At 37.8% G+C, this 13600-nt stretch overlaps 3 protein-coding genes across 3 annotated transcripts; 2 read left to right on the top strand and 1 right to left on the bottom strand.

Moving 5' to 3' along the window:
• The first annotated feature begins 283 nt into the window (after positions 1–283).
• LOC130698284 (CUB and sushi domain-containing protein 3-like) lies at positions 284–1148 on the top strand. The gene is made up of 4 exons (XM_057521023.2): positions 284–382; positions 446–653; positions 710–903; positions 963–1148. The coding sequence occupies exons 1-4, from the start codon at positions 335–337 to the stop codon at positions 1146–1148; spliced, it is 636 nt and encodes a 211-aa protein (XP_057377006.1). The 5' UTR covers positions 284–334.
• A 408-nt stretch (positions 1149–1556) lies between these two features.
• Positions 1557–2448, bottom strand: LOC130698281 (uncharacterized). Its single transcript, XM_057521021.2, has 3 exons — positions 2323–2448; positions 1944–2135; positions 1557–1849 (listed from the first exon to the last, which is right to left on the bottom strand). Exons 1-3 carry the CDS (start codon positions 2338–2340, stop codon positions 1667–1669), a joined length of 393 nt encoding a protein of 130 aa, XP_057377004.1. The 5' UTR covers positions 2341–2448; the 3' UTR covers positions 1557–1666.
• Positions 2449–5843: 3395 nt separating this feature from the next.
• On the top strand, positions 5844–10695 carry LOC130698262 (vascular endothelial growth factor receptor 1-like). Its single transcript, XM_059494108.1, has 19 exons — positions 5844–5960; positions 6021–6192; positions 6262–6435; positions 6496–6729; positions 6867–7021; positions 7090–7243; positions 7307–7497; positions 7559–7832; positions 7883–8056; positions 8116–8304; positions 8365–8462; positions 8519–8761; positions 8830–8968; positions 9028–9273; positions 9332–9456; positions 9672–9815; positions 9884–10003; positions 10071–10200; positions 10262–10695. Exons 1-19 carry the CDS (start codon positions 5844–5846, stop codon positions 10486–10488), a joined length of 3306 nt encoding a protein of 1101 aa, XP_059350091.1. The 3' UTR covers positions 10489–10695.
• The last annotated feature ends 2905 nt before the right edge of the window (positions 10696–13600 follow it).

A 13600-nucleotide genomic window follows, 5' to 3' on the forward strand; every position in this document is an offset into this window, starting at 1 on the left:
TTCTTAATTGCATGGTTGATTTCCCACCAGATTGTAGCATGCATTGAAAACCTATTAAGTTGAACATTTAGAATGTTGCCTAAAATAATTTGCATATGATGGTACTTGTAGTGTTGTGAAGGGCGGAAATAACATCATCACAAGCTATTTCATTAACTTAGGACAGCTGTGCTACCATTTTCGCCTAAATGTTTTCTTCAGTGACGGTCCTATTAAAAAGCAGTATAAATAGATAGCTCAGCCTCAGTGTTTAATTAGTTTCCATCTACTTTTGAAGAAGAAACATCTTTTAGCTCAATTTAAAAATTCCAAGTTTGATTATACTTAAATTACGATGGTGTTATTTCTTCCGTTGTTCTTTAAACTTGTTATCATCTGTGAGGTGAACTTCGATATTTTCTTGCTCAGTTTTTTAAATTTTGCATTAATATTCTGCTCCATCAAGGTGATCCTCTACTTGATTTTGGGTGCGAAATTTTTCGTGTCGAAGGCTCTGCTGGCGAAAAAAGAAAAAATTACTGATTTCATTAGAGGAACGACGTCAACTACTCCGCAGGCAATCACAACGAATGCTGTGACAATAATACCTACAACTGAAACAGCGATGACAACCGCTGCTCTCGTGTGTTTGGATGCCCCAACTTGCACTAATTGTACTTTATTATTAAGTATGTTTTTTCTAAATAACTTGCATATTATGTCTTTGCAGCCTGTGGTGTTTGTACGGATGTCACGTCTACTGGAGGTACGATCCAATCTCGTAACTTCCCCGACGATTACGATGGCTATGGCAATGGGTTTGGACCTTTAGATTGCATTTTCGCCATCAAAGTATGTCCTGGAAAGAAAATACAATTGACATTTACACAATTTGTCGTCGAGAGCTGTTGTGACACAGTTACTGTAAGCCATTGCTGGACTTGTGAGACTATGTTTTATTAAATTGATTTTGTTGCAAAAAGGTATTTGATGGGACATCAACAGATGGAACACTCTTACCTCCCACTTCTGGTTACACTATTCCCTCATCTAGCATTACTACATCGAATAAAATGACGGTAACGTTCAACAGTGATGGCAATAATAACGCTCTATTTCCTCAATCGTTGAGACCAGGAAAATGGCAAGCGACTTTCACCGTTGTATGAAATACTTGCCTTCGTAGCACCCATGACTTTGATGAAATAATTGATTAGCTCACACTATAATTTTAATCGTTTCTTGTCCTTACTCTCTTCTCATTTAAACAACTGAATGCATAAATTCTAAGTAAATTGTCACTGAAGAGTGTGCCTAAATTATACCCTAAGTCCCTTACCCTAACCCCACCAGCCCAACACCGTTGCCACATTTGAACAAATAATCTTGTTGATGAAAAAATAGATGAATCAAATCAAATTTTAGAACTCCATCTATACTGCTAATTGAACCGAAAGAGTTTGGTCAATAAATCTAAACCCATAAATATGAGGATGTCCAACATTTTTATTTTGAAAGAAAGGCAGAGATTTAGGAAATATGTCATCTGGCCAGCAGACGACATCCTTTGGAAAAGAAATAAATATTTGAAATAGGGAGATAAATTGTTACAGTAGTAGGTCGACAATCATCTTCAATTTGAAAAAGAAAACTTCATCTGTCAGTTTACAACATTTTCAGAGTCTACTTAGTTTTTGGCCTTGTATTTTTGTGGGGCAGGCTGGTAGGAGGCAACAGGTTCAGAGTACGCCGGGGCGGTGTAAGCAGGAGGCGTATAAGCCGGTGCTGGATAGGCTGCAGCGCCGCCATCTCCATGATTGTATTCCCAGTAATGCTCTCCGTAGCCATCTTGGGCATCAGCCCACTTGACCTATTATTGTTATCGAAATATTTAAAACAATGTTTGTTTACAACCAAGTAGAATCAATCACTAAAAATATACAGAAAATGTAATGTTTTTATACCTTGGTGCGGAAACGATGATCTTTGGATTGTTCGTAACGGGAAGCATAATGCGCAGCATCGCCACGGTTGAAACCAAATTCGTATTCTTTCTCTCCGGGTACGTTAGCATATTGGAAGTAGCCATCGTATTTCTTCTCCAAGGGAGGCGGTGCTGCCATAACAGCCGCCATAACGGCACCCAAAACAAGCACCTATTGCACAATGCCAATAATTAGCACTTTAACGATAAAGGTATTCAAAACAAATTCAAATAAATCGAAGAAAAACTCTACTATCAAAACGAAGTCTATCACAAAGTCCGTTCACCTAAAGCTTACGTTTTAAAATTTACTTAAACTTAACAACAGTTAAAAGAAGTAACTCGAAAGAGGAACTTACAACAATGGAGGTCTTCATGTTTGGCAATACAAGACAAGACTGCGAATATCTTCCTTGATGGCATCGGGGCTTTATATACCCCTTCCCTGTTCCGTACCCACAGCCAGACAGACACAATGACGTGTCATTTGCATATTATGGAAGTAATGTGGGAATAATAACATTGGGGCCGGCATCAGGGTGACCACTGGAAGGCAATCGCTGCAAAACCGCTTCTTCTTGGCATAAAACAAAAAAAAAAATAATAATGACATTTCAAGGTCATTCACGGTACTCGCGGCTTATCGTGACTGAGAACATATGTAGGTGCATAGATCAAATTTGTGGGATAGCACCGACAAAAGAAAATACCTGCTGATGAGAATTTCTACCTGAATTATCCTACATACAGTACTGGGTTGAACATTCTTCCGCAAAGTTTTCTTGTTATTATGGTAGGAACTTGAGATCAGCTGTGGCGATGACACAGGTTAAAGTGTCACTCTTTATCCCACACTCAACCTATAAAAAAAAAGGAATAAATAGCAATAGAATTAAAATGTATTTACTTAAACGAGAATTTGTTTACTTATTCGACGTTGAATGAGGCCATCATTTCAAAATTGCTCATTTTCTCATGTTTCCGCGGCCTCTATGAAATACGAGCTTTTCGGTATATACCCACTTTACAATTAGCTTTATGGTCCACTCCCGAACGAAGATATAACCATAATTACCGTTCGTGGTGGCAGGTGCATCTTTTTCACCCACAGCGATAAACGCCCTTTGGCAACGATCAGTTTAGTTTTCGTACAATTAAGCTACTGTATGTCAGAGGGGAAAAAATTGGAATTAATTTAATAATTAAGTTGCTGTCTGTGATATCACCGTCATTGTCGACAGACGTGTAATGCAATTAGTCTATGACGGAAGAGTGGTGGGCACAATACGTCATCTGTTTTTCAACCGGTAAAATTGAAATTGTGTTGCCCAGCAAACGGGCGGAGCTGCCACCGGCAACATTAACCAAAATAGCACGTTACCCGATGCGAATCTGTTAAACAATAAATAGAAAATATTTGAATTTCTAAACGATTGAAAAATAATGTGATAATACTTACAGATGTAACAGACGTTGCATTAATATCACAGATAGTCAGGCGTGAATCTAAAGTTGTTTTTTTTTTTTTCATAGCAGGTACATTTTCCTTTCAACATCGCCAAACAACTGAAATGGTGTTACATGTTTTGTGTTCATGACACATTCAGTGAAGCAATATGCTGTGGTGCAATTACTTAATGTGTAATTCATCCTTTTCAAGCATTTGTAAGTTGTTCACTTTACGGAGTGCCGTAAAATGGCAAAGTGGTTAATTAAGTGTTGGTTCAACTTACTGCAATGAATAGTGACTTGCATATGGGCCAGCAGGAAACGATGGGCATCGCTGAGACGGTAGTAAAAAACGTCGTTCTTTTGCTACTTTCCATTGAAACCAATTCCATACAGGTATTTAAAAACAGGCATTTACGTAAATCAGACACATAGGTGATCAATTCAAGCACTTGACTTACCGATGTGATGAAACTCTTGTTCATTTCTGCTATACCAGCTATAATTTAATGCCCCAAAAAAAGAATTAACAAAGCAAAGAGCTTTAAAAATAAAATGTAGGAAAACCAACGTGTTGAGTGACGTGTCAAGGTCGAAATTCACACATAGCCTTTTGTAGAACAGGTGGCTGTTTCCACGAAATGCAGAATTCTCAACTATAACCCATTAATTTACAGATTTTTTTCAGGTAAAGTTGATGCTACTCATGTAATTTTGGAGTTCAATAAAATAATAGTAATTGACACAAAATCTTACCCCATTATTCAACAGCTGACAAATTACGCCTCTTTGTTCTAGAAGCTTCTGCTAATCGTTAATGGCGGAAAATTCCAACTATCATGGTTTCTGTTTCAACGTTAGCAAATTGCTATAGTAATTTGTCTTTCTGGTTTCGGATCGGATAAAAGGAAGCTGTTCAGGAGATGCATCGGGAATCCCTGGAACGGCTAAAATCCAAATAGAGAAACGTTAAAATAAGAAGACGATCAAATCCAATATTGCTTAACAATGAAGTAAATCATTCGGATGGATGAATCGAAGGACTCGAATGGATTTACTGATGAATTTTAGCATCGTCCAATCACTTGCTTTGCAGAGGATACACAATTATTCTTTGGCGTACGAGATGGTCTTGTTTTGTGTTCGGCTCTCATAGACACTTGACCATTGACCTGGCATGGGCCACCAGTATCTTCTAATCATTAAAAATTTAGCTGGAATTCGCTTTCGTCTTTGGGCTTCATTCCTCTTCCTTGTGTTCCGCTTTTGCCATGAAAGTGATGTAACCGATGTTTAAATGTCTAGTACTGCATTGGACAGTGGTTCCTCATCGACAGCAAATTGGAATCCACTGTGTCCCACAGGATTCATCGACAGCCCAGAGGTTGTTGGAACGGCTGGCGGAAACGCCATCTGTTGGAGAAAATTATAATTATTTAAATCCACTAAAAAAACATGTGGCTCTCAACCCATTTCACTTTAAGATAACCGAATAAGACTTACATTAGAGCGGTGCATCAGAATTACCAAGTACAAGTATCGCCTTAACCACTGGACCACCTAGCCGATAAGATCAAATCTCCAGGATATTAGTTCATAAATTTCCCTAGCATAAAAAGAAAATAAAATGAAAACCGCATATCCGCCAAATGGTAAAATGGAAAGATAACGAGAAGTAGGAGATGATTTCGCTATTGCCATGTTGAGATTTATAATGGGAAGCCACTTCCTCGTTTGGAATGATTTCTCCGTGCAGCTCTTCACGATCTACAGTAGCATTGTGTTAACGTTGCCTGTCGGTGTTCTCTAAATTTATCAAAGAAAATCAAAACGAAATTAGAAAAGTGGATTCCAAAGTAAAACCAACAAAAACAATGTTATTCGTCGTATTTTTCATATTGTTGCCCTTAGGAAGTGATGCCAATCAGCTAATGATGATTCCCCATCACCAACCACACATCGAACAAGTACGATTCACGTACAGCAATCTCAGCTTAACTTGCATTTACCGGTTCAAAAGCGACGAAGAGAAAATGTCAGCCAACATAACGTGGATACTGCCCCCATACCAAGAAGTGCGTAGATACGAAAAATCAATTGTTAAAAAGTTACATTGAAATAAATTGAACTTCAAACGCAGAGAACGGAAGATCGTTTAGGTTACAAAGTCGAGAGGAATACAACTCACTTGACATCGACGATGACATTGAAAAGGACCAAACCCACCGACACGGGATATTATCGATGCGTTGTACGCCCCGAAATGCAAATCGACCACTACGTTTACGTTTACAGTAAGCTCTCACTTTTAAATAGTCGCTTATTTAAAAGAAAATAATTCTTTTTGATACAATTAGATGGATGGCCACTAGTTTTCACGGAGACGGAAGACTTGTTTAACAAGTTACAACATCTCGAATTTGACACATATATGACGTTTGAGGGTGAACCTCTCGACATCCCGTGCAGACCAACCCACCCAAATGTCACCGTTTCACTCTACCGAGAAACGCTAATGCCAAATGATGAACTGAAATGGAACTTGATTGTAACCCACGCTAAACAAAAAATAATAATAAACTTCCAAGTAAATTATTTAATAAACCAGGAATTGTCACGTGACTTGGGAAATGCCAGTTGGTTGCTGAAACCTTTACCAGAACGTGGACTGAGGTTAACCAATATGACGCTAAGTGACATAGGAAAATACAAGTGTGTGGGCACCGAGTCGGTACGACCTGCTGGACCCACCACAATCCATTTCAGGATTTCCATCAACGGTAATTTCGTACGCTGATCGAAATCCAAAATCGAATTTACCTCAAGCGAATTAAATGCGACAATTATAGGAATGGAAGTCGTTAGGGTTGGAGATCCAATCGAAGGCAAAAATGTGACACTCATCTGTAAAACCGTCTGCGGAAGTGATCGCAATACGGTGGAATTTTGGAAAGCCGATTGGTTTTACTTCAAAAGTGAAACCGGCCAAAAACAATTTCTCAATGAAAATGACCCTCCTAAAGGTATGCGATAATGTCAGTGTCAAAGACAATGGTCCCCTCAATCACTTCAAATTGCAATAGGAATTCAAGTGGAAAATTATTTCAAGTTGGAAAAGGGAGAATTCCGTATTTCATCAGACGAGCCTGTCAAAGAAAGATTTCGGTACCGTTTGCAAGAAGAAAGATTTCGGTACCGTTTGCACGAAAGTCACTTGCGTCTGCTAAGAATTGGCTTCAATACGCCCACGCACTTTGAATGCAGAGCCAATGCCAGTGGACGGATCATTTCTAAATCCATTTCTTTAACAGATCAAGGTATTTACTTTTTTTAGGCGGTTGGCAAAAATTAAGCACAATTTTTTTTTATTCAAAGAAAAAATGTATCCAGTGGATGTCCAATTGCGAAAAAGAATCTGAATTTAATAACCTAACCTTCACATTGTTGCCCTTAGAAAGTGACGCCAATTGGCTAGTGATGATTCCCCATCACCAACCACACATCGAACAAGTAGGTAACCACCTAACCTTAACTTGCATCTACCAGTTCAACAGCGACATAGAGAAAATGTCACCCAACATTAGGTGGATACTGCCCCCATACCAAAAAGTGCGTAGATACGAAAAATCAGTTTTTAAAAACTTGCATTGAAATAAAATGAACTTGAAACGCAACAGGAACTGACAGATCGTTTAGATTACAAAGTCGAGAGGAATACAACTAACTTGACATCGACGATGACATTGAAATGGACCAGACCCACCGACACGGGATATTATCGATGCGTTGTACGCCCCGAAATCCAAATCGACCACTACGTTTACATTTACGGTCAGCTCTCATTTTTAAACAGACGGTTATTTAAAAGAAAATAATTCTTTTTGATACAATTAGCTGACATCAACCGAATTTTCATGCACGGGGAAAACATGACTCGCAAGTTAGGTCGTCTCGAATTTGACACATATACGACGTTCGCAGGTGAACCTCTTGACATCCCGTGCAGACCAACCCACCCACATGTCACCATTTCACTCTACCGTGAAACGCTTATGCCAAACAATAAACTGAAATGGAACTTGATGGTAACCAACGCTGAACAAAAATTAATAACAAACTTCAACGTAATTTGATTTAAAAAACCAGGAACTGTCAAATGAAATGGGAAATGCCAGTTGGTTGCTGAAACCTTTGCCAGAACGAGGACTGATGTTAACGAATGCGACACTAAGCGACACAGGAATATACAAGTGTGTAGGCACCATGAACGCCAGACCCATCGACAACGAAGACGAAGACGAAGACGAAGACTATGACGATGACGATGACGGTTCCGGTTCCGGTCCCGACGAACCTACGATCACTGCTCTAGAGAACGAAATCCAATTCTACGTTTTCGTCAACGGTATGGACGCTGATCGTATTCCAAAATCGAATTAACCTCAAGCCAATTAAATGCAATAAATATAGGAATGGAAATCGTTAGGGTTGGGAAACCAATCGAAGGTAACAACGTGACACTCATCTGTAAAACTGCCTACCGAAGTGATCGCGATCAGGTGAAATTTTGGAAACACGATTGGTTTTACTTCAACAAGGACACTGGCAAAAAACAATTGATCAATCGAACTAACCTTCGTAAAGGTATGCGATAATTTCAGTGTCAAAGACAATGTCTCCTCAATCACTATCAATTGCAACAGGATTTCTACTAGAGAATAAACGGTTCCCTATGATATCAGGCAACTCTCTCGATAGAAGCTTACCGTACGGTTTGTACGAAAGTCGCTTGCATCTGCTAAGAATTGGCTTCAATACCCACACGCACTTTCAATGCAGTGTCAATATCCCTAGTCGAATCATTTCTCAATCCATTTCTTTTACCGTTCAAGGTATTTACTTCATTTTTGTGGATGGCAAAAATTAAGTGCAATTCATTTTTTAAATAAAAGAAAACAGCGATCTAGTGGATGTCAAATTGGGAAGAGGAATAGCTCAAAATTTGACTTGCAATCGCTTGAGTGAAGACGTCCACATCCAATGGTTCAAGGTAAACAAAACCAATTTTTAATCCTCAATGAAATCAATACGATTTTGGAATATCAGGATGACGAGGAATATAAGGGATTAATCTATACGAACGATACTTCATCAGTTTTACCACTAAACGGACGTGATGGACAAAACGGGCGTTATTCTTGTCGCTGGAACAACAGCCTAGGGGAAAAAAGATTTCGAAATTTCACTTTTCCTGACGAACCTAAATCTAAGACTATTTTCATTGCTGTCTGCGTATCTGTTGTGACGTTAATTATAATTGGAATTGCAATCAAACAATACGTGGACAAGGTGAGTTTAAACAAACGGTGCACGTTTTGAAATGAAAAAATTCCGATTTTTGGTACCTTCAAAAAAAGAAAAAACTAGAAAAAGAAATTCACGAACGATTACATGGAAATCCTGATGGAATCGATCCAAATTTGCCAATCGACTATCAAACTGAATTTCTACCTTACGACAAACGCTGTGAATTTCCAAAAAAACGCCTCAGACTCGGTTTGTCTTTTTCTTTCAAAATCAATTTCAGAAAGCTAAATCTAACTAGGAAAATGTAGGAAAACAACTGGGAAAAGGATGTTTCGGAGAAGTTTACAAAGCAGAAGCTGTTGGACTCAAAGGTTCGGAGGAAACTGTGACAACAGTGGCCGTCAAAAAGGTCCTATCGACATCGCAATTTCAAATGAAATCACAGACGGCCGCATTAGACGCTTTGATTAAAGAGTTGAAAATTCTCAATTATTTGGGGTCGCATTTAAATGTCGTCAATTTACTGGGGGCCTGCACCACAGACATCATCAAAGGTAATTAATCAAAACTCGCAAATTATTCAGTTCAGTTTATCTCATTTGACTGGGACAGGCGAACTCTTGTTAATTATCGATTATTGCCGCTCTGGCAATTTGCAATCCTATTTGATTCAAAAACGGAATGCGTTTGTCAACCAATTGGATGAGTTTGGTGACCTTCAACTGTCAAATGATTTCGTGGAAATTGAGACTCAGAGGTACAAACAATTAAGCAATTCAAAATTGATTTCAAATTTAAATACTTTAAAATCCAGTCAGGACGGTGACTCTAGTGCAATGCCTGGACCCTCAGCTCATTCTGTTCCTCAAGTAAAGTGGACAAGCGACGATTCAATTTCTGTCGGTAAAGTTTCCAATTTGCGAAAACAAAACAATTGAATTCTAAACTAAAGATGATTGCCACTCAAGAAACGGAAGCCAATTGGAAATACGGGGAAAATTTAGACGCTATTACCAATGCAATCCTTTCAACTTGGAATTTAATCAGCTTTTCTTTACAAATCGCCAAGGGGATGGAATTCATTGCGAGCAAAAAGGTTGCCTTTTCAGTTTTAATTTAATCTCATTAATCAGAATATCAAGGAAAATATCTAACATCGATCAGGTACTCCATGGCGATTTGGCGGCTCGCAATGTCCTTTTAGCCGATCATGGAATTGTCAAAATTGCAGATTTTGGAATGGCCAGACAAATGAAAAATTACGTTTACGAAATGAAAGGACAGGTAAACTTAAACAGTAAACCAGGGGACATATAAAAATGGCGTTCATTTGCTTTGATTTCATTAAAAGGGATTACTGCCAATTAAATGGATGGCTATTGAATCGCTGACGGATCAATTATTTTCCAGTCAATCCGATGTCTGGTCTTACGGCATTGTTCTATGGGAAATCTTTGCCCTGGGCAAAATTCCTTACCCAGGTATTACAGGGATCGAATTGCAATTATCGTAATGAAATTTACATTTCTGCATTTTTTCAAGGTATGAACGGCCTTATACTCGTCAAAAATATTCAAGAAGGACTTCGAATGGAGAAACCAGATTATGCGCCAAATTTCTTTGGAGAAATGATGAAAAATTGTTGGAACAAAGAACCAAACGAACGACCAACGTTTCAACAGCTGGCCAACACGATCGAGAATTACATGGAGCCATTCGTTACCTCTGGCTACTTGGATACAACTTTGATGGAAAATGATGCCAACTAAGACTTTGGTGACTCTTCCCTCGGAATGATTTGCAATGAAATTTCAAGGACAAAAAAAAACAATTTCTATTTAGACCACCCCCTCTTCTTTACAGAAACGTTTAACGATTGTTGGCGAAGAAGAAACAAAAGAATGAGCACGTTGCTCAACTAGTGTTTGCACACACAAAAAAAACAATTCACTTTCAATTGGGAAATAATCTTTTACAAAATCCAATATTGGCGGGAACAAACAATGTGCAAGGAAAGTTCTTTTTGGCTTTCAACTTATTCTTGTGTTTTAAACTAAATTTCGGTTTCTAAAGTACTAAAAATAAACTCTTAATTAAAAAAGAAAACTATACCTCATATCAATTTTCAGAATACGATGTCCCACCATTCCATGATTTTCCATGGTGCAAGACAAAGGGAGCCACAGTTAGGCGGCCTCGTGGTTTTTTCATGGCGATTTCCAACATTAAACACTCCATGAACCATTAACGAACAATCACTATTGGTTATTTTAGAATTTCAACTACCAAAAGAATGTTAATCTATTACCTTTGTTAGTTGATCGTTTCCATCGTGGGGAGAATAGATGAAATAACAGTTCACTATGAATCTACAGTACTTGCTCTGCCGATGTCTGGAGTCAAACTGATCACATCGACCAGTTTTGGCGCCAGCGTCTTCTAGAATTCTACCCAACCCCCTCCTCAAAACAAAAAGATAATCAAACCAAATTCGATTTCAATTATAAAAATAACGATTAGCTATTTTTAATGCCAACTTTTAATGTATCTTTTCATCGAAAAGGGTAAAGAGTATCTAAAAATGTGCTACGAAATCTACAAAATGTATCGAGATCTGAAATCGAACTGAGATGTTGACGACCGGCGCCATTTTGTCTAAGAATGTACCCCTCCCTCAGAAAAAAAGAATCCAACAAAAGAAATTACAGGAGAAAATTACAAAATTAAAATAACCAACAACACGAAAAAAAAATTACTATTCCGCAATAAAATGGAAATATCTTAATTTTAAATATTTACTGAATTAGTTCTGACATCTGTGCGTTTTGGTTTGCAGACTTGTCCATTAACTGTATCCGAGTACCACGTTTGCCAATAATGTGAGTTCTAAAAGGATATTTTGGTAGGAAACGGATTGATTGTATATAAATAGTTTATTTTAAAAACTTAATGGCTTTTGATCTACACTGTTGATGACCAAACATACCAGAATGCAATCAATGCCTCCCGTTTGACCCCTTTCAACTGGATGTTTACTTTCTTACTAATTCCTTTCCCTCTATTATTGCTCAGGAAAATAAATATGGATCTCCTTAAAGTGAAAGACGACAATGGTCAATCAGTCTAGATTATGTATTATTTGACATTTGCCTAGCTATAGTCAACGTAATCCAAATAAGCTTTGATACCATCCAACACTCCTGCCAGCGTCTTGTCTACTTCATCAAAAACAAAAAGCGATTGGGGACATCTGCTGACATTGCCCCTCACACAAGATCTAGTTTGATCCTGATATAGTAGTGTAAACAAGTGACAATAGGAATGATATACTATTCTGCATATTGCTTTTTAATTACCTCATGAGGAAAGTGTACTGTGGACATAAAGTGGTGATAGAACTGACCTTTTGTTCACTTCATGTAAAGGCTCTTGGATAATAAGTACACAAAATGATTTTTCCTGATACCTGTCCAACCATCGAAACTTAATACTAGAGGCTTTGAAGGACTAGGATTGGACAAGTGAATAAATTACTTGACCACATCTTCAGCGGTGGACAGGTGTGCAACTGCCACTGTGATGTGAAGAGTTGAAATTGAAAAGTTATTAATGTCTTCATTTTGATTGTTATTTGTGTTTTGTCTTTTATTCAACATTTACGTTAACAAGCAAACGAAGAGGCACCTGAATGCAGCTATAAGTGTTCGAAGAAAAAAGAAACGAAGAGCCAACGCAATTTTGATTGCTTTTGATGATTGATTTTGATTTTGAGTGCTTACTATACAAAGGTAAGTTGACTACATAGCGCTTTTATATTAAATTTAAATTATTAAAAAATTATCATCTACCGGTGAACGAATAATTACCAAAAAAAATGGTAGGAGTTTTGGCTTTAATAAAAAAACGGACGCACATAACGACGAATGAAAAATGATTTAACGCATGGTCAGGTATTTTTCAATTTACACATGATTCAATTTACCCCTTTGATTTCGTTAGAAATAAATTATGACAATTGATACGCACAATTGATCAAACCTGGCTCGCCGGACTGGCTTTCAATTCATTAAGACTGGTGATCTTTGCGCAAAAACAACGACCGATCGATTTTCCAAAACTTAATTTTAAAGCTTTTAAAAATAGTACCTTTTGCCATATGACTCGCATGCTTGTACGCTGTCCTCCAATTAATTACGAGTTTGCCATCAACACGGATGCTCCTACATCATCTACAGAAATCGAAAAAAAAGCAAAGATATTAATTGGCAGCATAAACAACGACACTGTAAATAAATGTAAGTCACGCAACCCTCTACAACAGTTAATTAATGTGAAAGTTGGGAGACTGTGCGTCGTGATTCCAATCGCTGAATCGGGATCACGTCTTAAAAATCAAATATGAGCGTACCGCAAAACAAATGCGAAACGTATTGAAGGCTGTTAATCACTGCAACCGTGTTCAAAACTCAAACACTTGATAATAAAGCAATTCAATTGACAAGTTTCTAGCGATTGTTTAGCTGCAAAGAATAGACACGCAAAGATATATGAGTAAGATGCATGGGTTTAAAAATAAGTAGAATTGAATGCCAAATCTAATACCGTTGTTCCAAAATAATTGCTCTTTCGTTCCTTAATCACGTTTCAGAACCGAACAGGGTACGGCGGGCCTTCTACCCAAACTCCCCCAAGTCCAACGTGGCATCAGTGAACGAGAATATGTCATACCTGGATTTTTACAAATCAAACAATTGCATCAGAAATGAATAATAGAACCGTAACTGAACTTGATTCAATTTAAAGTAATAATACCTTGTTTAAGGTGAAAGTGTTGATAAAGAGGTAAGATATTTATAGTGCCAACTCCAACTCCTTTCAATG

This window comes from Daphnia carinata, chromosome 2 (assembly GCF_022539665.2).
Source record: "Daphnia carinata strain CSIRO-1 chromosome 2, CSIRO_AGI_Dcar_HiC_V3, whole genome shotgun sequence".
NCBI lineage: Eukaryota > Metazoa > Arthropoda > Branchiopoda > Diplostraca > Daphniidae > Daphnia > Daphnia carinata.

Excerpts from the sequence above, each read along its gene's own strand:
- LOC130698284 (XM_057521023.2), top strand. The coding sequence starts at position 335 with ATGGTGTTATTTCTTCCGTTGTTCTTTAAACTTGTTATCATCTGTGAG. Across the intron at positions 383-445 it reads AACTTGTTATCATCTGTGAG|GTGATCCTCTACTTGATTTT; the intron begins GTGAACTTCGAT and ends TGCTCCATCAAG. Across the intron at positions 904-962 it reads GCTGTTGTGACACAGTTACT|GTATTTGATGGGACATCAAC; the intron begins GTAAGCCATTGC and ends TGTTGCAAAAAG.
- LOC130698281 (XM_057521021.2), bottom strand. Across the intron at positions 1,850-1,943 it reads ATCATCGTTTCCGCACCAAG|GTCAAGTGGGCTGATGCCCA; the intron begins GTATAAAAACAT and ends TAACAATAATAG.
- LOC130698262 (XM_059494108.1), top strand. The coding sequence starts at position 5,844 with ATGACGTTTGAGGGTGAACCTCTCGACATCCCGTGCAGACCAACCCAC. Across the intron at positions 6,436-6,495 it reads TGAAAATGACCCTCCTAAAG|GAATTCAAGTGGAAAATTAT; the intron begins GTATGCGATAAT and ends AAATTGCAATAG. Across the intron at positions 10,201-10,261 it reads GGGCAAAATTCCTTACCCAG|GTATGAACGGCCTTATACTC; the intron begins GTATTACAGGGA and ends CATTTTTTCAAG.